At 40.7% G+C, this 27,008-nt stretch overlaps 1 protein-coding gene and 1 long non-coding RNA gene across 7 annotated transcripts in view; one reads left to right on the forward strand and one right to left on the reverse strand.

Annotated features, from left to right (window-relative positions):
• The first annotated feature begins 4,786 nt into the window (after positions 1 to 4,786).
• Positions 4,787 to 27,008, forward strand: part of tnpo1 (transportin 1) — a 130,780-nt gene continuing 108,558 nt past the window's right edge. For all 6 annotated transcript variants that reach the window (XR_009445597.1, XR_009445599.1, XR_009445598.1 and 3 more), the window contains exons 1-2: positions 4,787 to 4,888; positions 26,392 to 26,505. Coding sequence is in view for 2 of the 6 variants with exons in the window: in XM_048527436.2 (XP_048383393.1) it covers positions 4,868 to 4,888; positions 26,392 to 26,505 (135 nt within the window). In the remaining 4 variants the exon portion in view is untranslated. The remainder of the gene's footprint in view (positions 4,889 to 26,391; positions 26,506 to 27,008) is intronic.
• On the reverse strand, positions 5,378 to 26,738 carry LOC132209493 (uncharacterized). Its single transcript, XR_009445600.1, has 3 exons — positions 25,926 to 26,738; positions 25,065 to 25,149; positions 5,378 to 5,483 (listed from the first exon to the last, which is right to left on the reverse strand). It is a non-coding gene; the product is annotated as an uncharacterized LOC132209493 (long non-coding RNA).

A 27,008-nucleotide genomic window follows, 5' to 3' on the forward strand; every position in this document is an offset into this window, starting at 1 on the left:
CCTGAGATCCCATCTTACCAACCCGATGAGATCAAGAAGCCAAGGAAATGTGCCATGTGCTAAATAAATAATATGTCCAACCCACCCATTCCCTCCTCAGGCTGTAGATGCCTGTTTGTATGTAAAATCCTTCTGTCCTTGAGTTATGGTGCACAACTGTCTCTGTCTATAAATTTCTCTATTGGTATCTGTGAATAGAAATTTCTCTAAAACAGCCTAGGACTAAATAACTTGTATATAACTTTCAGACAAATTATTTATTAGAGTAAATATTTCCCACCATTGAAATGTAATGCATTATGAGGCAGTGATTATGATAGGAGTGCCATCTCAAAATTTAAAATCATTCCAAATATGCTTAACAATACCTTTACCAGAACAAATAGCTGAGAAATCACATGACACCAGGTTATAATCCAACAGGTTTATTTGAAAAAACAAGCTTTTGGAGCAGAGCCAGGCGAGGAAGCTACAGTCCGAAAGCTTGTGTTTTCAAATAAACCTGTTGGACAATAACCTGATGTGAGATTTCTGACCTTGTTCACCCCAGTCTAACACCAGCACCTGCATATCAGAGCAAATAGGAGAATTTGTGGAGGAGAATGCGTCCATTTATTTATGCCATTTCATATGTAATTTTGTGTCTGAAATGTGATGCAAAGATATTTTTATCATAATCAATTTGAAATAACATCTTGTCAGTGGCAACTGAATTTTATCCAGTCCAATTCTTGGCAGGAGTGCTCCTTCTGTCTGCAGCAACTGAAGGCTGTCCATTCTGGCTTACACAAGCATTTCTATCTCATCCATTTCCAGAAGGCCATAAGATCAAGAGACATAGAAGCAGAAGGCTTCGAGTCTGTTCTGCCACTTGGTGGCTGATTTGATCATTTTAAACTCCATTTTCCAATTTTTACCCCATACCCTTTGATTCCCTTACTGATTAAAAAAATCTGTCTATCTCAGTCTTGAAATTCTTAATAACCCATTCTTGACAGTTATTTGCAGCAAAGAATTCCACAGATACACTACCCTATAAAAGGAGAAGAAACTCCTCCTTATCTCTGTCCTAAATGGACAACCCCTTATTCTAAGATAATGGTCCTAGTTCTCCCACAAGGGGAAACAATCTCTCCACATCTACCATATCAAGCTCCTAAAATTTTTACATGTTTTACTAAGCTCATCCTCTCACTGTTGATGACTCCTTCTATCTTTTTCCTGAGAATGAAAAGTAAACTGATGAGGTTGTAGTTGATCTTGTTGGATTTGTTCTGTACTGTGCTGGAACAGCATGTTCTGGAGCTTGAGTCTTCAGCAGTATTTACAGAATATTGTCAGGCCCCACGCCGTTGCAGTATCCAGTGCCTTCAGTTATACTTTGATATCAGCTGGTTCCCTTGTCTGTAATCGACCTGATGCCATTAGACTTCGTGGGTTCTATCAATGGCAGCCATCATTCACTAGTATGATTGTCCACCTAATAAAATCCATACCACTAGTCATCATGGGGTCCCACAGGGCAACACCCTCCCAGCTGTACACAGAAATGCTATCTCCACTGCTGATGGTGATGTCTGGAATGTTGGCTGTAAGGTATAATGTTGTACGTGTGACTATTTTAGATTGCGGCTTGACTAATCTGTGAGGCAGCTCTCCAAAATTTGGTACTAGCTGCCAGATATTAGTAAGGAGGACTTTTCAGGATTGACCTGGCTAAGTTTATCATTGTCATTTCTTATGCAGGTGTTCCATTTGCCTTTACTCCTTTGAAACATCTTAGTGGTTTCAAACTTAGGTGGTTCCTTGAAAGTGGAGTTACAGGTAGATAGGATGGTGAAGAAGGGATTTGGTATGCTTGCATTTATTGGACTGTGCATTGAGTATACGAGTTGAGAGGTCATGTTGGGGCTGTACAGAACATTGGTCCAGCCACTTTGGAGAATTGCTTGCAATTCTGGTCTCCATCTTGCAGAAAGGATGCTGTAAAACTAGAAAAGGTTCAGAAATGATTTATGATAATGTCACCAGGGTTGGAGAGTTTGAGCTATTGGGAGAGGCTGAATAGGCTGGGGCTATTTTCCCTGGAGCGTTGGTGACCTTAGAGAGGTTTATAAAATCGTAAGGGGGATGGATAGGGTAAATAAGCAAGGTCTTTTCTCCAGGGTCAGGGAAGCCTAAAGTTGGAGGGCATAGGTTTAAGATGAGAGGGGAAAGATATGAGAGAGACCTAAGGGGCAACTTTTGCGTGCAGGGGATGTGTGTGTATGGAACAAGCAGCCAGAGGACGTGTTGGAAGCAGGTATAATTACAACATTTAAAAGGCATCAGGATGGGTATATGAGTAGGAAGTATTTAGAGGGATATGGACCAAATGGTGGCAAATGGGATGAGATTTATATAGGATATCTTGTCGGCATGGACAAGTTAGACCAAAGGGACTGTTTCTGTGCTGCATATCTCAATGATTCTGTGGCTCAATTACTGTGTTCTGCGGATTACTAAACAAATGGTAATTCCCTTACACCATAACCACCCACTTACCATTTGATTTGCGCTGTTAAAATACAGGTACAGCAGGCAATTAAGCACACAAAGACTATGTTAACTGTTATGAACATTTACTATGATGGTATAATGGCCATCATGACACCACACCTGAAGTATTGTGCACATTTTTGATTTCTTTGATGAAGAATTTACTGGAGTGTAGCGAAGATTCACTGGAATGATTCCTGGGGTTGAATGAATGTCATGTGAGAAGAGATTTGGGAGTTTGTGATCAGGAGGAGAGGGTTAGCTCAGTTGGTTAGCTAACCAACATGTAAATAGAGTCGGAGAGTCATACGGCATGGAAACAGACCATTCAGTCCAACCAGTCCATGCTGAACATAATTCCAAACTGAACTAGTCCCACCTGCCTATCTTCCATACTGGCAACATCCTGGTAAATCTCTTCTGAACATTTTCAAGTTTCACAACATCCCTCCTACAGCAGGGAGGCCAGAATTGAACGCAATATTCCAAGAGAGGCCTAACCAATGTGCTGTACAGCTGCAACATGACCTCCCAACTCATGTACTCAGTGCGCTGACCAACGGAGGCAAGCATATCAAATGCCTTCTTCACTATCTTGTCAACCTGTGACCCCACTTTCAAGGAACTTTGAACCTGCATTCCAGGGTCTCTTTATGCAGGAACCTTCTCAAGGACCTTACCATTAAGTCTATAAGTCCTGCCCTGATTTGTCTTTCCAAAATGCAGCACCTCACATTTATCTAAATTAAGCTCCATCTGCCACTCCTTGACCTATTAGCCCATCTAATCAAGGTCCCGCTGAACACTCAGATAACCTCCTTCACCGTCCACTCTGCTACCAATTCTTGTGTCATCTGCAAATTTACTAACCACACCTCCTATATTCACTTCCAAATTGTGGTGATAGACTTTGAGTACAGCCTGCATCCATGCCCTATATCGGCAGTAGAGATGTGGAGAGAGAAGGTTGTATGTGGCAATCTGCAGGAGGTTTCCTTGCCCATATTTGACTTGCTGCCAGAACGCTTCATGTGTTCCAGAGTTAATGTTTGGTTCAGAATAATGTCAACAGCATAGCATTTAATCCCTATTCCAGATGAGGTGTACTTGGGGGCTACCTTCTGATTCACTGCAGTAAAAATGCATAAATTGTGGTTCAACTGTCTACAAATAATTGAGGATATTAACTACAGAAAATGCAGATATGAATTATGTATACCTGAATTTGGAAAAAAATCAGAGGTGATCCAGTTGAAACATATCAAATCATAAAAGAGGTTGATTGTGCAAGTTACTGGAAGGATGATCCCATTGGCTGCAAGTCCAGCATTAGGGGTGACCATTTTAGAATATGGGATTAGCTATTTTCGATTGAGATTAGCAGAAATGTCTTCACTGAGAGGATTGTGGATGCTCACCTGTTTAACATACTCATGTCATCATTATTTCTTTGGATACTAAGGTAATTAAGGGACATGGTAATAGTGGTGTAAAGAGATATGTATATCTTAATGATGGTTCAAATGACAACGGTACTCTATCTGCTGAGCAGAAAGAAATGTTATCAAGACTTAGAGAGGTGAGACCTGGAGAGAGGGACTGCAACTGGAGCCCTGTGATCTGTGTACTTCATACTTTTGTGTAAATATGGAGTTTATAATATTACAAAGAGTCAGGGAGCCTTATTTTGCCAAGGATAAATTAAAGATTCAAGGAACTGAGCTTTCGCAACTTAGCAAGATACTGCAGCTTTTAAGACTGCAAGTGTAGGCACCCATCAACACTCTAAATGATCCATGAACGGAGAACCAAATAAACTATGCCCATGTCCAGAGAGCCAATCGGAGCAATCCAGGGTTCCTGCAGACATCTTCCAAAGCATTTTAGAGAGACGTCACCGATGATCATATTGAATGGCTCAAAGGGTCGAATATTTTGAACCCTGTTCCTCTTAATTATGTTCTTATTTATTATATTTTTGGAGACTTCGGAAAAATGTTACTGCAAAATCTGGTCAGAGAGCGTCCGCAGGCCTTGATTCTCCGAGTGGGTAGGTCCGCACTGAGGGAACAATCGTGCCCATAATGTTGGATTTTCTCAAAGCTCCGAAAGGCAATTCTCAAGAGCAAGATCCACTACCTGTGGTTGCCATGGAGACAGTTTCAAAGGTACAGGACCTGGTTGTCACGGTAACTGTCCGACCAATCAGATCCAAGCCTGATTGCACGTGATCCGGTCGCCGTTGGGCGCCATTTGAGGGCTGCGGATGTGTTTTGTACAGTTATACCGGACACTGTGATGGTTTGGGTAGGTCTATGTGTGTTCGCGGATGGATGTTCGTTATAATGTCGTAGGTTTACATTTTCTTTTCATTTAATCAGTTGTAACACATGGTAGGTGGTTAGAATACGCCATAAATATTGTAATGATTTCCGTTGAAATGTTATAGTGTTACCGATAGGTCATTGCGACCTTCTCAGGCCGCTTCGCACATTCCGCTCTATTAAAAAAAAATCAGTGAGGTCGAGCTTGAAGCCGGGCACGCTGTTGGACGGCATTTATCCTTTATATCTAACAGTTTTGTTTCACGCATTTCGCCGATGGCCGTTTAGACGCATCAACAATTATTCGTGCCCGAGATCTCAACACGTTATTTGATTATTTTTACATTTTGGAAGCAGCCCTCCAGGTGAGAGATACACATAAAAAATTACTTGTGTAGGAAGGGGACTGTTGTATGACTATCTAAATCCAGTCACTTAATTACCTGTTGTAGGAAACTGTCCGGCTTCTCGTGGATTTGGAAAGCTTTAATGGATAGCTTTCGCTCTTTAACTTCTCTAGCAATAATGAACTGGCGGAGTTGACTTGGATTGGTTGCCTTTATTCGTCCAATTAATAATCACACTTTGGAGTGTGTAAAGCCTGAGATTCCACTAATGTGACTGCAAAGGATAATACAAATGCAGAAACGTCAGTTGGGATTATTCTAGGCATCTACAGTTAACGCCAATGTAAAATGCTATTTGCACGTATGTTTTAGTTATTTTGTTTAATCTGTAGACCTCTCTGCCCATATTCCTCGATATCAAAATGTCTGTCAATCTCCATCATGAATATGATCAGTGATAGGATCAAGAATGTAAAACATTCACAACATTTTAAATGAAGAGCTTTGTCTTCCTTGGTTTTAAATGGTTGATATATTCTGAGACTGTAATTTCTAATGGTACTCTCTTCAGCCAAGGTATACGTTGCTATGGTATTTGCTCTGTCAAGCCTGTGAAGTATTTGTTTTAATGAAAACTTACCTTCTAGTATTACAAATGTCAGGTATAGATCTGGTCTATGTACAATTTTTTTCTCTCAGAAAAGACAATCCTATCACCTCTCGAATCAGTTCAGTAAATATTTACTAAACACCTACACACTTCCTTCTCCTTTGGATAAGGAGACCAAAAGTCTGCACCTCTCGATGTGGATTCACAAAGTTACTATGTTATTGTAATAAGATTTATTTTCCAATCCCTTTGTAATAAACTGTTGAACCATTTGCATTCCTAATTGCTGGCTGTACTTATTAGGTAGTTCTGAGAATCATGTACAGGCACACCCAGGCCCATCTCATTACTGATATTTGCATTCCCAATCATTTTAAGAGATGAAACACCTCTTATGTTTTCTGCCAAAAACCATAACATCGCACTACTCCTCATTATATTCCATCTGTCGCTCACTGGCCCACACGCTAAATCTGACTGTATGCTTTTGTAACTTACTTGCTTCATGATTGCATTTTATATTTTCACTGCATTTTGTGTGATCAGTGAATCTGTGTGTGTTACACTAACTCCAGTCATTTTTATAGGTTATAAATGGTGAGACCCAAGGCTTCTCGTAGCTCGGTACGTCACTGCCTAGCAGTCTGAAAATGACCTGTTTGTTCCTTTTCTGTTTTCAATTTGTTAACCAATCCTTAGTACATGCCAAGTTACATGAGCTGAGTTGTATGTAGCAATCCCTTGTGTGGCTTCTTATCAATTTTTTTTTGAAAATACAAATACAAATGCATAACATAAGAACTAGGAGCAGAAGCAGGTAATTCGGCCCCACGAGTCTGCTCTGCCATTCAGTATGATCATGGCTGATTTCATCTCCACCTCAACTCTTATTTTTCTGCCCACTCTCGATGACCCTTCAACCTGTAATAACTAAAAACCTGTTTGTCTCCTACTTTAATTTATTCAGTGTGCTGGCGTCCAGCACACTCTAGGGTGGTGAATTGAACAGATTCATAATCTTTTGAGAGAAGTATTTCATCCTCATCTGTTTTTAGTGCAAACCCCTTATGCTAAAATTATGACCTCATTTACCAGATTGTCCCAGAAGTGGAATCGTCTGCTTTACATATTGTTGACAAGATTGACTATATCCAGTAGCACTCTGTTTCCTCTCAGCTGTACAGTTGCTTAGAGATCCTGTGCCAGCTTGTTGACATACCGACTCATCTTCCACTTGCTGAAGTCGCTACCACATGTGGGCTTTAAAGGTCCACACACAGGCTTAAAAAATATTGGGAATGTAGCCTGATAATAACATTCCTAATAATAGATTCTTGTATTTTCTCTACTTTGGAGATAGAGACAAGATAGGCTGGAAGTGTTTTTGATAAAGCAAAGATGGCTGAGTGGGGATCTAATTGAATGTGCAAAGTTCTGAAGGGCATAGACAGTCGACAGGGAAAAACTTTTCCCCTTGGTCAGTAACCAAGAGGCACAGTTTTAAGATAAGGAGATGGCGGTTTAGAGAAGATTTGAGGAATTTCTTTTTCCATCCACGAGATTTGGGTATTTGAAACTCACTGCCTAAAAGAGAGGTGATGGTAGGAATCTTCAAGCCTTTTAAGAAGTGCTTAGATGAATGCTTGAAAGACCATAGCATATAAAGCTACATGCTAAATGTTGGGAAATGAAATTAGAATATACTGTAAAGATGTTTTCTGACAGATGCAAGTAAGATGGGCTGAGGGGCCTTTTCCCATGCTGTAAAAACTCTGCTTGTAAGGCTGGTGGAGTTAGAAACCTTCAAAACATTTAAGAAATATTTAGATCTGTATTTGTGATGCCAAGGCATGCAGGACTATGGCCAAGTCCTGGAAAATGGGATCAGAAGAGCTAGGTGCTTGTGTTTAATCAGCAAGGTGCGATGGGTCAGACAACCTTTTTCGTGTTATAGATCTGACTTCTACGACTCTTCAGGTTAACTCGTTTTTAAGTCCCTGTATTATTTTTATACCTCCGCCAATATTTTTTGCTCATACCTAACTGCCTCGAGGACAGTTAATTCTTGTATTTTCTCTACTGTTGGCGATAGAGACAAGATAGGCTGGAAGTGTTTTTGATAAAGCAGAGATGGCTGAGTGGGGATCTAATTGAATGTGCAAAGTTCGAGGACAGTTAAGAGTCTCCGCATTGCTGAGAGTCTGGAGTCACGTATTGGCTGGACTAGGTTAAGATGACAAATTTCTGTCTCTAGACTTAGTGAATCAGAGATAGTAGGAACTGCAGATGCTGGAGAATCTGAGATAACAAAGCATAGAGCTGGATGAACACAGCAGGCCAAGCAGCATCAGAGGAGCAGGAAAGCTGACGTTTCAGGCCTAGACCTTTCTTCAGAAAAAGAAGGGTCTAGGCCCAAAAAGTCAGCCTTGCAGCTTGGCCTGCTGTGTCCATCCAGCTCTACACCTTTTTATCTCTTTTTCTCGTGAATTAGTTTGGGTTCTATGACAATTAGCAGTGGTTACACAGTCAACATTAGAGCAGCTTCTTATTTTAAATTTTATTGATTTCAGACTTCACTATCTGCCCTGATTCAAATCCATCAAGTTCTTGTTTTAGATGTTTTGTTTCATGCCATGCCACTGCACCACTACCTCCTTGTGTTGTCATTATAATAATTTACTCACTTTAATCGAATACTATCCTTAAGTCAATTGAATACTACCCTTAAGTCAATTGAAAAGCAAAATACCATGAATAATGGAAATCTGAAATAGCAACAGAATATGATGGAAGTACTTAATGTATAATGCAACTGGTGAGAGAAACAGATTTAATGTTTTATGCCAATGACGTTTCTTCATAAATAAGAAAGGTTATTGATGTAATAGGTTTTGAGCAAGTGGTAGATGAGACAAGGACAAAAGAAAGGTCAGTGAATGACAAGAAGTGACCTCAAACATCCCGAGGGAAGGAGGACGTGGCATGAAAAGAAGAAAATGTGACTGGAGCAGGTATTGCTATCTGAAAGTGAAAAATCTGAGGTAAAATGTTCAGGGCCTGAAATTGTTGAGTTCATTGTTGAATCCAGCAGCCAGTAAAGTGCCTAATAAAAAGTGAGGTGCTCAAGCTTGTATTCAGCTTTACTTGAACAATGCAGAAAACAAAGAGAGGGATCTCTGTCAGAGAGCAAGGTAAAGGTTTAAAATGACAGGCCACTAAATGGTGGTGTTCCTCAAAATGGCCTCTCAGTCTGCACTTTGTCTCCCTAGTGTAGAAGTGACCAATTTGTGAACAGCAAGTACAGTAGACTAAATTGAAATGGGTTTATGTCACAAAGACATAAATTTAATGTTTTTGAGGGATTGTGGAAAAATTGATTTAATTCAAATTTGGTGGAAAGGCCTGGATTTTTATCAGATGTTTAAGAGGACTCTTCTGGGAAGTCACATGACTTCAGCTAATCACTTGGACTGCTGCTCAGGGATTAATCTGTCTTGGTTTAATGGCTTTTTAAAAAATTCATTCATGGGATGAGGGCATCACTGGCTACGCAGCATTTATTGCCCATTCCTAATTGCCCAGAGAGCAGTTAAGAATCAAACACTTGGGTCTGGACTCACATGTAGGCCAAACCAGGTAAGGATGGCAGTTTCCTCCCCTAAGTTCATTAGTGAACCAAGTGGGGTTTTTCCAACAATTGGCAATGGATTCACAGTCATCATTAGCTTGTTAATTCCAGATATTTATTGAATTCACATTCCACCACTTGCTGTGCTGTGATTCGAACCTGGTCCCCAAAACATTATCCGGGTGCCTGGATTAACAGCCTCGTGATAGTATTGCAGGCAGTGGAGATTTGTTTTAGTTTTCATTTGGGAGTAAGTGCAATCGGTGTGTTGGCGTCCAAGGTCTTTGTGTGATATGGACCTCTGAAATTGAAGAATGCCTTGGCTTGAGATACTAGGAACCGCTGATGCTGGAGAATCTGAGATAACACAGTGTGAAGCTGGATGAACACAGCAGGTCAAAGCAGCATCAGAGGAGCAGGAAAGCTTGACATTTCAGGATGGGACCTTTCTTCAGAAATGGGGGAGGGGAAGGGGATTCTGAAATAAATAGGGAGATGGGGGAGGCAGATAGATGATGGATAAAGGAGAAGATAGGGTGAGAGGAGACAGACAGGACAAACAGGTGGGGTTAGAGCCAGTGAAGGTGAATGCATGTGGGGAGTTAAGGAGGGGATAGGTCAGTCCAGTGAAGACGGACAGGTCAAGGGGGCAGGATGAGGTTAGTGGGTAGGGCTCGAGGTGGAAGGAATGGTCAGAGAGGCGGGGACTAGCTGGGCTGGTTTTGGCATGTGGTGGTTGGGGGAGGGGAGATTTTGAAGCTTGTGAAGTCCACATTGATACCCTTAGGCTGCAGGGTTCCCAAGCGAAATATGAGATGCCATTCCTGCATCTTTTGGGTGGCGTCATCGTGGAAGTGCAGGAGGCCCAGGACGGACATGTCGTCCGTGGGGTGGGGGGTGGAGGGGAAGGTAGTTGAAATGGTTTGCGACTGAGAGGTGTAGTTGTTTGTTGCGAACTGAGTGTAGGAGTTCCGCAAAGCGGTTCCCAAGTGTCCATTTGGTTTCCCCGATGTAGACGAGGCCACAATGGGAACAGCGGACACAGTATATCACATTAACAGATGTGCAGGTGAACATCTGTTTGATGTGAAATGTCTTCTTAGGGCCTGGGATGGGGTTGACGGGGAGGTATAGGGGCAGGTGTAGCACTTGCTTTGGTTGCAGGGAAAAGTGCTGGGGGTGGTAGCAATGGAGGGGAGTGTGGAGCGGATAGGGGAGTCACGGAGAGAGTGGTCCCTCTGGAAAGCAAATAAAGGTGGGGAGGGACAAATGTCTTTGGTAGTAGGGACAGATTGCAGATGGCGGAAATGTCGGAGGATGATGTGTTGGATTTGGAGGTTGGTGGCGTGGTACATAAGGATAAGGGGGCTTGCGTTGGCTTTCCTGGAATCTTGGAATGGCTGTACCCTTCAGCAAGGATATGAATTATTGTTCAGCCTGCTGAAGATGAACTTCCCAGCTCAGCTGTCTAGACTCTGGAGTGGAAAATGAAAGGATATAAGGAAAGACAATGCACTGACCTATCTCAGGCACACCAATGTAATTCATTGCTTCATCTGGCGGCAGTATTTGGACCCTTGGAAAGTGAGCTGAGAGGTGGTAAAATGGGTAGATGTTACATCTCTTGTGCTTAGATACAAAGGTTCCATCGTTGTCAGGATGTTTTGAGAACTGGACCAGGATATTGCTGAGGGAATGGTTCCTTTGGAATGTCAAGAGTTGAATGTTTGGTTGTGGAAAATAATCTTAAATATAGAAGTAGAAGGAGTGAGCGGGTGTGGAAAATGTGGACATGTTTGATCCCCTGTTGACCACAGTGGAAAGAATCTTCTGTGGATTATAAAAAACAATATTTTAGACATGCTGCTTTGGAAGACTGTACCATTAAAACAGATGCGACAAAGACTAAGAAACTGGATAAATGGAATCAAGTCTATACAGTAGTGTAAGTCACGAGACCGTGTAGTCAAGTTGAGTGAGTGGGCTTGTAACAAAATCAGTTGACAACCTGTTGCCAGAAATACAGACAGAATGGAATAGTTGGAGGTGAACATGTAAAGGTGGGAGAATAGCAAAGATTGAAAGCATTGCTGAAGCTTCCAGTTGGTTCAAAAGTAGGACACGGCACCAATATAGTCATCAGCATACTGGTGAGAGCTGTAGGAGGACAGGTGGAGAGTCCTTGAATGGAACAGGAATGAAGAATGTTCCATATATCGCACAAAAAGGCAGGAGTATCTAGAATTCCTGAGTACCAGCATAAACATCTGTGTTTGGGGGATATCAAAGTGTAGAGCTGGATGAACACAGCAGGCTGAGCAGGAAAGCTGACATTTCAGCTTTTGTGCTCCTGAGATGCTGCTTGGCCTGCTGTGTTCATCCAGCTTCACACTTTGTTATCTATTTCAGGTCTAGACCCTTCTTCAGAAATCTGAAGAAAGGTCAAGTCCCGAAGCCTTAGTTTTCCTGCTGCTCTGATGCTGCTTGGCCTGCTGTGTTCATCCAGCTCTACACCTTGTTATCTTAGATTCTGCAGCTTTGGCAGTTCCTACTATCTCTGAACATGTTTTGTTTGGGGGATGCACGATGAATGAAAGAAATTGTTCAGTCAGAGACCAAAGTGCTGGACAATGAAAACTTGTGCCTCTGTTCAAGGAAGAAGCAAGGGATCCCTCAGACCATGCTGGGCATTACAGGTGTAGAAAGATTGGCGTGATATGATGAAATATCTCCATCCTCAATGATAGAAGAGCCCAAAACATCAGTGGAAAAGATATGACTGAAGCATTCACAGCTATCTTCGGCCAGAAATGCCAAGTGGCTGATCCATCTCAGTTTCCTCCAGTAGCCCCCATTACAGATTCCTGTCTTCAGCCAAATTGTTTGCTCCACATGATGGCAAGAAATGGTTGGAGGCACTTGGTATTGCAAAGGCAATAGACCTTGACAATATTCCGACAATAGTACTGAAGACTTGTGCTCCAGAACTTGCAGCTCTGCTAGCCAAGCACTTCCAGTGCAGTTACAACACTGGCATTTACCTGACAATATGGAAGGTTGTACAGATATGTCATGTACACAAAAAGAAGGATGAATCGGATATGGCCAGTTACCACCCTATCAGTCTATTCTTGATCATCAATAAAGTGATGGAAGATGTCAAGAGTGCCTATCAAGCAGCACCTATTGAGCAATAATCTGCTCACTGACACTCAGTTTGAGTTCTGCTAGGGCTAAACTGCTCCTGACCCCATTACAGCTTTGGTTTAAACATGGACAAAAGAGCTGAATTTCACGTGAAGTGAGAGTGACAGTCTTTGACATTAAAGCTGCATTCAACTGAATGTGGCATCAAAGAGCCACAGCAAAACTGCTTCAATGGATAGCAGGAGTAACTCACCTGCCGGAGTCCCAAAGCCTGTCCAGCATTTACAAGACACAAGTCAGAAGTATGATGAATACTCCCCACTTGCATGCGTTAGTACTGCTCCAGCTGCACTGTAGAAGCTTGACATCATCTAGGGCAAAGCAGCCTGCTTGATTGGCACCACATCTACAAACATCCACTCCCTCCACCACTGACACTCAGTAACAGCAGTGTGTACTAGCTACAAGATACACTGCAGAAATGCATCAAAGGTTCTGTTTCTTCACTTTTTTGCAGTTTTAAACACCCTGGAATTTTCTCCCTAAGGGCAATGTGGGCAACCTGCAGCATGTGAACTGCAGCAGTTCAGAAAGACTGATCATCACCTTCTGATGGGCAGTAAATGCTGGCCAGCCAGCGATGCTCATGTCCTACAAGTGAACATATAAAGAAAGAAAACTGGTAGGGTGAGAAAATTGTGAACCTTTAAAGTGATGGAGGGCCTTTGAAGAAGTTCTGATGTAAGTGCAGAGAGACAGGATAATAGTGGAAAAACTGGAGCAAAGTTAGGAAGGAATCAGTTCAATAAAACAGGAACAGATGGATCTAAATAGGGTGGTCTTTTCAATAGATTGTGGAAAGGAGGTACAAATAACTGGTTTGGAAGAGGGAAGATATCTGATGAAGCCAGTGTTTTGGAAACAGTGGTTTGTTGTTTGGTGATGGGGTTATGGTCTGGTAAAATAAGAAGAATTGTCACAAGTGGTATTCCGCCTCTGCAGGGTAGAAGCTAGTTTGCCAGCAGACAATGGCAGTATCCCCTTCCTGTCATCAAGTTTGATTACAATATTAAGATTAGATCGACGAGAACAGTGCAGCAAGTTCAGAAAGAATCGGGTTAGAGCAAGTGAGAGGAACAGAGAAATTGAGGTGGCTGATAGGATACAGCTCTAAATGAAAAGCTCAGAGATTGAGACCATAGTGAGAATCCAATAAGAGGGAGAACACTGGAGACAGGTGAAAAGTTCTGTTGAGTGAGGGAGAACTCCTGGACAGAAATTTTTGAATGAATGAATGATTTTATTATCACATGCATTTTTCAGTGGAATTAAAAAAAACTTTTCCACTGTCACCACAATCTAGTGTCATTTTGAATGGCTTTACGAAAAAGGAAAGATATAACTTTGGAGAATCCATCAGCTCTGAGCCAGCTCATCGTCAATGATGCCCGCATCACCATCCCTCCTCCACCTTATCACATTCTTCACTGGACTCAAAAACGTTGAAAATTGGGATGGATGTCAAGGCAACTGAAGAATTCAATGTCATATCAAGTTCAGTTTGTAAACGTCAGTGTAAGGGAATAAAGTTGAGTACTTTGCAAAAGACAGATTGCTCTGTGTCAGAGAGGGGGTGGCTGAAGGCATTGTAAATACACAACAAGGAATAGAAGTCAGAGGGAAGTGTCGAGGAAAGGAGATTGAAACCTACGAGTTGTTGAAGCTTTAGATTCTTAGTGCCCAATAGAAATAACATGTTTCTCATCAAAGGATAAAATGAAACTGCAGAACTAAACAGTTTTCAGATAGTGTCACTACTGCTGAAGAGAGAGGTAAAGATTGTTCATGTGGCATTTCCTTTCTGTTTGTCCGATGTAGTGTTTGCCACAGTCTCTGCAGAGAATCTTGTCTATGATATTGGCCCTGTCCACAGTGGGTAGTGGGTGTTTGGTTTAAGTGAGCGGAGTCATAAGACTCCTATGACCACTGGGCATCACAGTAGCACACAAACCCACATCAACCCTACAACAATTGCTCACCCGAACCAAAGACCCAATACCCATTATGGACAGGACCAATGTCAGATACAATGTTCCCAAAGACTGTGACAAACAGGAAGGAAATTAACAACAAGGATACACAAACATCAATTGGCTACAAAAAGACATGATCAAAACTCACTCATCTCTATCCACATGGATAAGGAGAATGACCAATTTGACTGGGACAATGCCAAGATCCTGGGACAGGCAAAACAAAACAGGCATGGGAATTCCTAGAAGTCTGGTACTCCACGAAGAAAGCCATCAACAAACATATAGAGCTCAACCCCACATACACTCCACAGCGAATGAAAACTGCAAGTGAGGTAATCCAGCTGAACAGAGTCGAGAATTTAAATAACGGGTGGGAAAACACAATGTTGCTTCACCAGAGGCTGCGCTGATGATGTTACCCAGCAGGGTAATGAAAAATCTGCGGGGAAAAATAATGAACCAGCTCGGTGAGCCAACCAACCACAACTTTTTGTGAAATCCGTTGAATCAGTCATGACTGCATTTGCTGTTGATGAGTTCTGTGGGATATTTGACTTAAGTTTGTCCATGAACTTGATCAGAATGAACATGGAGTAAATATTAGGATATGAGGATCATTCAATCCTTGGCCCCATCACAGCCTTAGTTCAAACATGAACTGAAAGAGATGAAGTTCAGAACTGAGAGTGATTGCAAACAAAAACAGAAATTGTTGGAAAAACTCAGCATGTTTAGCAGCATCTGCCGAGAGAAAGCAGAGTTAATGTTTCATGTTCAGTGATCCTTCTTCAGAATTATATTGTCTTTCCTTCACCGTCACTGGTCTGCGTAGCCTCTAGTGTTTCAAGAAGACAACTAACCGCCACCTTCTCAAGGGCAATAAATACTATTTTAAACAGAAATGTCTACATCCCCTGGAATAACAGTAGAAGTTGGTACTGCTGAATTTGGTAAAACAGGCTTTGGCAAGGAATGATGATTAGTTGTATGATTGTTATACTCCGGCTTTGTTGGCTTTGGACTTAGAGGTGAAGATGAAAGCTTGTAAAGATACTTGCTTGAAGTACATAATATTCTGAACAGCCTTGATAGGATGAATGTGGAATGGATATTTCCAGAGTTAAGAATCACTGTTTTAAAATATTGAATAGATGAGAGCTTTTTGGAGAGTTCTGATTTTAGAACTAACTGCTTCAGAAGGCAGTGTACTTCAGAGATTCTTGTTAGGCAAGAGAATCAAAGGTTATTGAGGTAGAGTGGAAGACTGAATTCAAGACATGAACAGATTGAACTTGTTAAATGGCCAACCAGGGTCAAGGGACAAATGGCTTGCTTCTGTTCTGAACTGATGTGTTCCTGTTAGTGGTTGGAGTTGTTGGTTGGTTTGCCAATCTGACTGGTTTACATTGCAAACGTTTCGTCTCCCTTCTGGGTGACATTGTCAATGCTGTGTAACCTCTATTGAAGCTCTGTGTGGTTGTGTCCCTCTCTGATTTTATGTGGTCTGGTCTGTCATGGTGGGCAGTCTTGTTTCTGACTTTATACCATAGTGGTATGTTGATGGGGTCTATTTCAACATATTTGTTAATTGCATCAATGGTTAAAAACCCAGGCCTCCAGGAATTCTCCTGCATGTCTTTGTCTTGCTTGTATCTTAGTACTGTAACTTTTGTCCCAGTTAAATTGATGCCCTTCTATGTTGGAGTGTATTGAAATGAGGGAGAGTTGGTCAGACCGTTTTGCTGCAAGTTTGATTTCCATGTATCCTGGTGGTGAGTTTCCTGCCCGTCTATCCTATGTAGTGTCTCTTGCAGTTACTGCAATTAACAAATATGTTGAAATACGCCCTATCTGCATACCACTCCAGTATAAAACCAGAAACAAGACTGCCCACCATGACAGACTGGACCATATAAATTCAGAGTGGGACAGAACAATAGCACTTCATTGGAGACTACACAGCACTGACTATGTCACCTAGAAGGGAGACGAAATAGTTGCATGAAAAGCAGTCAGCATGGCACACCAACCTGAGCTATAGATCTTTGTTAACACATTAGAAATATTCCTATTAGCAGTGCTTAAAACAATTCAAAAATGATGTTATATGAATTTCTCTCATGTAAAGAATACTTAATAATGGCACTATTAATTAATAGCTTCAGTCTTTGGCTTGGTAACCTATTTTGCATTTGGAAAGGAATATTTGGTATTTCACCTGATGGATGCTATTACTTTGGTCTAAAGGAGATTAAAAACCTCGGAACTTTGTTTTTAAAATTCCAGATAGATTCTTCATTTGACAATTAGCCACTCGTTAATTTTGTAACTATAGTAGTTGCCCTGCTTCTAAACTAATCTATATTGTTTATATCACAAACAATAATGGACACAGCACTGATCCCTGTGGCATGCAACTGGACATCAGCCTCCAGTCACACGAACAGCCTTCTACTGCTAAGCCAATTTTGGGTCCAACTTGCTAAATTACCCTGGATCGCAAGTCCTTTTAAAGACTTTGAGTCTTATGAATTAGAACTGTTATAGTAATGCTTCACAAGAGTCATGATTAAAATTATTGCCACCTCCAAATTAGATTATTACAGTTTTCAATTCTTCCAAAGCTTTAGTATGCTCACCTTGTACTACTTGTTAGTCAAACAACTGGGCTCTGTGGTGATCACGTCACTGTGCTGTCCTAATCCTGAGTCCATATGTCTTGTTTGTTCTTGTGTCATTAGCACTTAATGAAAGTAATGTATGAAAAGGTAAAATAAGTCTGACCCTCTGTTTTACTTTGTAATTTCAATCTTGTGTAATCGTTAACAAACCTTTTAGCAATTTTACTGCTCGTTAAGGCACTTTAGTCATTCTGACTTCTGGTAGTAATTATCACTAACCAAGCCAGTCATCTTAGTGAAGGACCAAATTTTACCTAGTGCTGAGAAATAGATTCATCTATGATTACAGTATCCTTTGAAAGCTGGGAGGTTGAATTCAATTAAGATTAAATATTACAATGCACATAAATTAAGCAATCCTTAGTGTCCAAATCGACCACTGAAAATTTTTGTTGCACGTTAGTAGTTTCTATCTGGCAAGAATTTGATCTTTCTCAACTCCACTTTCCTGCCTTTTCCCTGTAACCCTTAATTCGCTTACTCCATCCACTGATGATGCTCAGTAGCAGCAGTGTGCACTATGTACAAGATGCACTGTAGTAATTCACCAAAGATCCGCAGACAGCACCTTCCAAACCCACGATCACTTCCACCTGGATGGAAGAAGGCAGCAGATATATGGGAACATGAACATCTTCAAGTTCCCCTCCAAGCCACTCACCATGTTGACTTGGAAATATATCACTGTTTCTTCACTTTTCCAGGTCAAAATCCTGGAATTTCCTCCCTAATATCATGGTGTGTCAACCCACAGCAGGTGTATTGCAGCAGTTCAGGAAGGCAGTTCAATACCTTCTCAAGGACAACAGGGGATGGGCACTAAGTGCTAGGCAGCCAGCGATGCCCACAATCCCACAAATGAATTTTTTTCAAAATCCTGTATGTATTTAAACATGCAGCCTCAATAACTCTCTGTGGTAAGGAATTCCACAGATTCACTAACCTCCAAGGGAGGGGAAAAAAAATCCACCCAGCTGCCTTTAAATATATGATCCCATGTTCTGCGATTATGTCCACTGGCCCTACGCTCTGCCAGAAAGGAAACAACCTGTCTGCATCTACTCTGTCAAGTCCTTCAGGAATCTTATGTTTCAATAAGCTTGTCTCTCTTTCTTCTGAATTCCAATGAGTACAGGCCCAACGTATTCAGTTTCTCTTCATAAGATTGCCCCTCCATACCCAGGCACATCTTAATGTAGCTCTCTTTGACCAGATTGAAGTTTTTGAAGAGGTTATTGAGAAGATAGGAAAGCAGAGTGTTAGATATTGTCTACATGGCCTTAACAATGCCTTTTGACAAGGTTCTGCATGGTAGACTGATTAGTATGGTTAGATCACATGGATCCAGGGAGACAGAGCATTGTTGCTTCGACTAGAGGCCTGTGACCACCGGTGTGCTGCAAGGATCAGTGCTGAGTCCACGGTTGTTTGTCAGATATACAAATTATTTGGATGTGAATATAGGAGGCATGGTTGGTATATGTTGCAGATGACACCAAAATTGGTGGTAAAGTAGACAGTGAAGAAAGTTCTGAGAGTACAATGAGATCTTGATCAACTGGGCTGGTAGGCCGAGGAATGGCAGATGGAGTTTAATGTAGCTAAATGCCAGGTGTTGCAATTTGGTAAGGCAAACCAGGGCAGAATTTGTACAGTAAATGGTAACTCCTGGGAAGTGTTGTGGAAGCAGAGAGACCTGGGAGGGGGAAAGTACATAGTTCCTTGAAGTGGTAACACAGGTAGTCAGGGTGGTGAAGGAGGTGTTTGGCATGTTTCCCTTCATCAATCCAGACTGTTGAGTACAGATGTTAAATGTCATGTTACAGATGTACAGCATGTTGATCAGGCCACATTTGGAATATTGTGTACAATTCTGGTTGTCCTGCTGTAAGAAGATGTTTTTAAACAAGAAAGTGTACAGAAAAGATTTACAAGAATGTTACCCAGACTGGAGTTATAAGGAGAGGTTGGATGGGTGGGACTTCTTTCCCTGCAGTTTCGGAGGCTTGAGGGGTGACCTTAGGTGAAGGGCATTGATAAGGTGAGTAGCCAAGGTCTTTTCCTCAGGGTAGGGGAATCCAAAACTAGAAGGCATGGGTTTAAGGTGAGAGGAAAAAGATTTAAAAGGGACCTGAGGCGCAACTGTTTCACCCAGAAGGTGGTGCATATGTGGAACAAACTGTCAGAAGAAGTGGGAGAGGTGAGTGCAGTTATAACTTTGAAGAGACAATTGGACAGTTACATTTGGAAAGGTTTAGAGGGATTATAAGATGAATGGTGGCAAATGGAACTAATTAGGACACAAATAGGAGCAGGAGTAGGACATCTGGCTCTTAGGGTCTGCTCTGTCATTCAATAAGATCATGGATGATCTTTTCATGGACTTGGCTCCACTGACCTGCCCGCTTACTGGGTTCAATTTAGGAAACCTGGTTGATGTGGACAAGTTGTGCCAAATACCATATGACTCCATAACTTGTCTTCCCATCTATTTTTGTCATTTGCAAACTTGCCTACAGTATAATCACTTTTCTCATCCAAGTAATTAACTTATATTGTAAGTAATTGTGGCCCTAGCACTGATCCCTGTAGCACTTCACGAGTTATATATTGTCATCTTGAAAATGCTTCCCACCCCTTTTTCCCGTTTCTGTCTGTCTTTGGGCTATCCAGTCCTCTAGCTTTGCTTATATACTACCTCCAATACTGTGGGGTTGTCTTATTAAGCCGTTTAACATGTGGTGTGTCTTCTAAAAATCCAGATATATTTCATCCACTGTTTCAACTTTGTCTAACCTGCTTTTATCTCCTCAAAGAATTCTAGTAAGTTAGTCAGGCATGATGTCCCTTTATGAAGCCATGTTGACTCTGTGATCATATTGTGTTTCTCTAAATGTTCTGTTATTACATCTTTCAGATTAGATTCTAACTTTTATCAATAGCAGACATTAAACCTGCCTATAGTTAACAGATTTTTAATTCCCTCCATTTCATTAAAGGTATTACATGGGTAATTTTTTTTCGATTGTCTGGGACTTCTCTAGAATGTTAGGATTCTTGGAATATCATTCTAGTGCCAGTGCATTGTTATCTCTGTAACTACTTCCTTTAATATCCTAGGATACATTCCGTCAGGTCCGAGAATTTATTTGTTTTTAATTCCATTAGTATCCATAGCATTTTTATTTCTAGTGGTAGTTATTGTATTTATTTCATCACATCTTTTTGCCCCTTGATTATTTAGTGATTTTGGAATGCTGTCAGTGTCTTCTACTCTGAAGACTGATGGAAATTATTCAATTCCTCTGCCATTAAAAGTTGTGTCTTCTATCTTTATGTGTGCAAAAAAAGTAGGCTCTTGTGATAGTGCGTGGGGACAGCTTTTTGTAAGTACTTCCTTTTGAATACAATTCTATCACATTTCTTGTGAAATAGATTGCTTAAGTCTGTTCCAAATATTTTATGCATTATAGAAGTGTTACTTACAAGCACATGTACCAGTCACTTAACTAAACTGATCAGAAGTAAAAGCATTGCGGTAAATTAAAGAAAATGGTGCAGACATTCAAAACCGGGATCAATCACTGGAAAAAAAGAGCTAGAATTAGCATCTTGGGTCCGTGATCTTTTAGTCAAATCAGAAGAATGAAAGGTGAACACCATTTTCCTCTCATTAAGTGCATGTTTCACAAATGGTGATCCATGACATCTATTGTTGATTGTTGTAAGAACCTGTCTGATTCATTGATGTCCTTTTTAAGGATGGAAATTCACCATCTTTACCAGGTCTTGCCTACCTTTGACTCCAGACCCACAGCAAAATGCTTAAGTCGCTCAATTGGAGAACAGCTATGAATTGCAATAAATGCTGAACTTTGCAGCAATGCCCATGTCACATGAAAGAATAAAAAATTATATGTAAATGTAGTAGCATTTAGAACTTTAATAATGCTTAATTTTAGAGGCATCATGCACAAAAGTGCACACAGTTAGAAAAAGACAATGTTGATGTTTCACAAAATCATGAGTGTGTTTTAAGCAATGTATTGTAAATTGCCACTGTAGGATTGTTCTGATGGAATGGAAGATTTGAGAGGTTAATTTTGATTCGGGCGTTTTAATGAGACTTGATATGCATAGAATGCAATGAAGGTGATTATGATTTGTAATGAGATGTAAAGCTGTGGTTTGCATGTTCTCGTTGATGAGAAATGGTCTAGCTTTGTATATTTCACCTGAAGTTAAAATGCTGTTTCTGTTGTTGCTGAAGCACAAAACAAAAAATACTGTTTTTAAAATCATATTTAATGGTATCTGACGAAAGTACTGAAGGTTCTGGAAGTACAACTAAAATAGGAATAAATTGTGACATGGTTTCATGGTACTGAAGTGCTGTTTGTTTGGTGCATTTGAGTTATACTGTATACAATGTGATTAATAGGTGGTTCTGAATCAAAGTTAAATGCCAGGATTTTACTGTTGTGGGCAACGTGATAAGGTACAGGTGTGTATGTTTGATGAAAGCAAAATTGTGCTAAGCTGTAATAGCACTTCACATCAAGAAACTTACTGAGACGTAAATAGGACTGAAACCCAGCATATCCAAAATCAGTGCCACATCCCTTCCCCAAGAATATAAACTGTATTTCACTGAACTGTGGATGGTGGAATCGTTCTATATATAATGGCATTAGAGGCACAAAATCAGCATTTGCACGTAATACAATAGGCAGCATGTTTATTTGTGAAGTGGACTGTAAATTACTTCAGGAAGATGCTTGGCTGAACTTAAAAACCAGTATAGATGGGAACAGAGAAAAGAAATAAAAGGAAGAAAGAGTCAGAATGTTATTAGAGAACCCCCAAAAATTATCATCTACGTATTAAAAGAATTGGGTCATTTAGGAGTCAGAAACAAGAACCATTTGTGAAGCAGTGCTGCTTTACTCAAGACAAGGAAGTGGGAATATCGCAATAAAAGAGGAGGAAGTAGAGAAATTGTTTGTTTGAGATCAAAATAGAGGAGCTACTGAAAAAGTGAGCAGTGATCAAACTGGAGAAGTCACCCAGTCTGGAAGGAATGCATCCTAGTTTGTAGAAGAGTAAACATTTTGGGAACTACAGCTACCAACTCATCTTTCATCAAAAAATGAGGAGGGGGGATAAACCTGATGTACCTGTTGCCAATCTGCCTAATGTCAGTGATGAAATATTGAGAGGCATTAATCCATGAATTGACACTTGGAAAACTATATGGGCTAATAAATGAAAGTGAGCACAGCTTTGTCGAAGGTGAATACTGATTCACGTATTTGAACCCTTTGAAGGAACGGAGAAGATAGTTGAGTCACAGGGTTGAGCATATGGATTTCTCTAAGTTCTTTTAATAAAGCACAGCAAAATAGATCTGTTAGCAAGATTGAAGCCCCTGGAATTAAAGTGGCTGTGTGAATATAGAATTGGTATGGATTAAAAGCAGAAAATAGAGATGAATGGTTATTTTTCAGAAGAGGGAAACATGCAGTGGAATCCCCAGGAGTAAGTTTTTGTTTTGGGACTGCTGCACTTTTCAATACTATATATTAAAGACCAATCTTGTGTCTGCAGGCATAATTTGAAGGTTTGTGGAAAACAAACTTGAAAAAATCTTTAAAAATGTGGAGAACAGTAAGACTTCAGAATGATCCAAAGTGAAATGTGAAGATACATGGCCAATGAGCTTTAACTCAGGAGTGTAAACAGATTGGTTTTAGTGGGGACCACATAAACCGAATGGTACAGTTTTAAATGAATTCAGGAATGGACCTGGTTTCGATATGCAGAAGTCATTGTGGCAGGTTTGTGAAGGCTGTTTAAAAAGATGTACAGTGCTGGGTCCTTGGCTTTTACACACACACACACACACACACACACACACACACACACACACACACACACACACACACACACACACACACACACACACACACAGAGAGATAAAGTATCAAAATAAAGGAGTTAAGCTAAACCTTAATAAAATAGGTGAGGTTGCACCTGAAGTGATGAGTCCAGTTCTCGCATTGGGGATGTTGCAGAGGAGATTTGCTGTTGTTGTACCAAGCATGAAAGAATTCAGTTGTGTGAAGAGGCTGGTGAAGCTGGATTTGTCGCATTTGGGCAGAAGAGGTTTTGGAGAGATTTGATGAAGACTGTGAGGGAGTTTTAATAGTATAAATAAAGAGAATTGTTTCTAGAGATAGGATTAATGTCAAGATGACTACAGCAGACACTAATTTTATACCATGAGTTTTGAGCAATTGAGTAAGCTGTTCAGTGTTACACAAGGTGGCACAATTATAAAGGAAAAAGAGACAGCCTCAGATATGTAAATCCTTTAAAGAAAAGCTGGTGTAAAAACCATAAAAGGATAGGGGATTGCATGTTTTATATATGATGGCAGAGAGCAAAGTAATGTTAAGTCTGTACGAATCATTGACTAATCCACAGTGAGAATGCAACATTGTTTTGAATATTGTTCTCTATAAATTATACCAAGATAATGGAGAACATGTAGAAGAGATTCCAAAGATATGTTGAATGCGATGCACAAGAGTTATGGAGTCATTTAGCAAGGAAACTGACCTTCCGGTCCAACTCGTGCCTGCCAACCAGATTTTCCAAACTAAACTAATCCCTGGCCTTTATCTCTCTGAATCTTTCCTTTTTACCAGTTCAAGCACACGAGCTCAGTAGTTAGCACTGCTGCCTCACAGCACTAGGGATCTGGGTTCAATTCCAACTTTGGGCAATTGTCCGTATGGAGTTTGCATGTTCTCCCCGTGACTGTGTGGGATTCCTCCTACAGTTCAAAAATGTGTAGGTTAGGTGGATTAACCCAGCTAAATTGCCCTGAGTGTCAAGGGATGTGTAAATTAGGTGGATTCGCCTTTGGAAGCGCAGCGTTACAGTGATAGGATAGGCAGGTGAGGGTGGGTAGGATGCTCTTGAGATTCAGTGTGGACTTGTTGGGCCAAATAGCTATACCCACACTGTGTAGGGATTCTACGATGATGAAAAAGATTACTGAGTTTTTAATGAATTCACTGCCTAAAAGGATGGTAGAAGCTGGAACCCTCAAGGCATTGGAGTATTTAGATGAGCACTTAAAATGCCATAGCTTAGAAAGGTACAGGATAAGTTCTGCAGAATGGAATTAGAGTAGATAGATACTTGCTATGATGGGCTGAAGGGCCTTTTTGTGCTGTAAAAACTTTCCAGAGCCAACTCTCAATGTTTTTGAATGCCTTTGAGATGTAAGGTCAGGTAAGGTAGGGTGTGAAAAATGGAAAATGAAGCTTTTTCTAAATTATTTAAAAATGCAACACTATTTTCATTTTTTTTGATATTGAGCTTGTTTGCAGGCAAATTTTGTTATGAATGAGCTTTCTCAAAGGTTTAGTAAATAACTGTGCATGTATGAACTAGACCCTTCATCCAGAAAACATTGATATTGGGGTGTTCAAAATTGAATAGTTTGAAGAAAATGGGGAGGCAGTGGATAATACCTAGTGGTGTTATCGCTGGACTGTTAATCCAGAGACCGAGATAATGAACTGGGGACTGGGTTCAAATCCTGCCACTGCAGATGGTGACATTTGAATTCTTTAAAATGTCTGAAATTAAGAATTCTAATGATGATTATGGATCCTTTGTTGAATGCCTGATAACTCGCCTAGTTCACATGTCTTTTAGGGAAGTAAACTGCCATCCTTACCTGGTCTGGCCTACTGACAGCAATGTAGTTGACTCTCAACTGCCCTCTGGGCACATAATGCTGCCTGGTCAGCAATGCCCTCCTCCTGAGAATGAATAAAAACATGTCAAATTTGATTGTTCTACTTGACAACGTACATGATATTTTAAACAAAAAGAAAAGCATTTACCAAAAGAATAAAGAGGCTCGTGTGAAGTATTGTGTTGTTAATGTGTGAAATATTCAATCAGAAGCAATGATTTGAATCTTAGTAATATTTAGAAGTGGATAAACATTATTTTTAGAAATTATAGGGAAGAGGAGATGGATAGATTATGAAAGAGCAATGATATGCTAGATGTAAAAATTTGTGTGATTTTTGAGAAGCTGTTGGAAAGATGTGTGTGTTGTTTGTACCGGCAGCACGATGGCTCATTGATTAACACTGCTGCTTCACAACGCCAGGAGCCTAGGTTCGATTCCTCGGATGAGTGTCTGTTTGGAGTGTGCACATTCTCCCCACGTCTGCGTGCGTTTCCTCTGGGTGCTGCAGTTTCCTCCCATAGTCCAAAAATGTGCAGGCTTGGTGGATTGGCCATGCTAAATTACCCATTGTATTCAGGGATGTGTGGATTAGGTGGGTTATAGGGGGATGGGTCTGGTTGGGATGCTGTGAGTGTCGGTATGGTGTTGTTGGGCCAAAGGGCCTCTTTCCATGCTGTAGGGATTCTATGATTTGAAAGGAAATACAACCCGAGAAATAATATTATAGCAACTGATTTAATTTTTGTGTGCAGATGCTGTTTATGGGTGCATAATGTAGTCTAAAGATCATTTATTGATATAGGATCAGAACTGCTGAGTTAATTTAAATTTATGTACCTTGCTGTTCACGCAGTAATATTAAATAATTGATTTTGTTCTTCTATGAAGCGTTAACAAAGTTTTCTAAAGTTAATTTTACTGATTTTTGAAGTATTTTCAATTCCGTGCCGACTGATATGTCTTTAGGACCCAGCGAAGGAGATTGGCAGATTTGTGGTGAGACGTATGACCGGCTGCGCATTAGGACCCGGGGAAGGGAGCAGGCTTTCAGCTCTGTTGTCTGAGTGGATTGAAAATTCGCCATGAGTCTGTCGTTTTAGGCCCTGGCGGTGCAGTGTCAGTAGAATTTGTTATCACGTTTGATTGAGGGCAAAGAAAACGCATACTTTGTAAAGTACAGTCAGGTCTGTCGGGAATTAAGTTGAGTTTCAATTTTGCATTGCGGTAAAGGGCAGTCGCTAATGGTGAGTTTGAATGTGTTTGCAGTTTGGTGTTTGACCCGACTCTCTCTGTTTCATTGCAGCAAACCAAGATGGAGTACGAGTGGAAACCCGATGAGCAAGGACTCCAGCAAATTCTGCAGCTACTGAAGGAATCGCAGTCTCCAGACACGGCCATACAGAGATCCGTTCAGCAAGTATCCTTTGCAAAAGCGGCCGGGCCTGACTTATTTTTCTTAAAAATGTCCGTCATCACCGGTTCGAGGCTTCGTGTGTCGTATTCGAGACGGGCGAATCAAGAATGAAGTAGTTTAAGGTTGTGCCCCAGTCGAAGAGGCTGAAGGACACGCTTCCCCCGTTTGCAAATCTCTCTTTTTTTAATTTAAATATTTCGTACAGCTTTTTTAAAAACCTTTTTACGTGATTTGACGCTTCCATATTATGGATACAAAGCGCCACCACCAGACTGAGCTCGAAGCCTATGGCGTACGCAGTTTTACGGAACCTTTTTTAACTGGTGCTTTAATACGAATGGCATGCTTAACACACAATCGCCATGCGCCTCACGTTGTATAAATTGGGTGATGGGGGAGGTGAATATTGTAATACGTTGTTTTAATCACTGCGGATACCTTTATTCACTCCATTTGAACGATGCATTTACATGTGTTTTGCAGATTACATTATTTGATAAACTATT

This window comes from Stegostoma tigrinum, chromosome 3 (assembly GCF_030684315.1).
Source record: "Stegostoma tigrinum isolate sSteTig4 chromosome 3, sSteTig4.hap1, whole genome shotgun sequence".
Taxonomy (NCBI): Eukaryota; Metazoa; Chordata; class Chondrichthyes; order Orectolobiformes; family Stegostomatidae; genus Stegostoma; species Stegostoma tigrinum.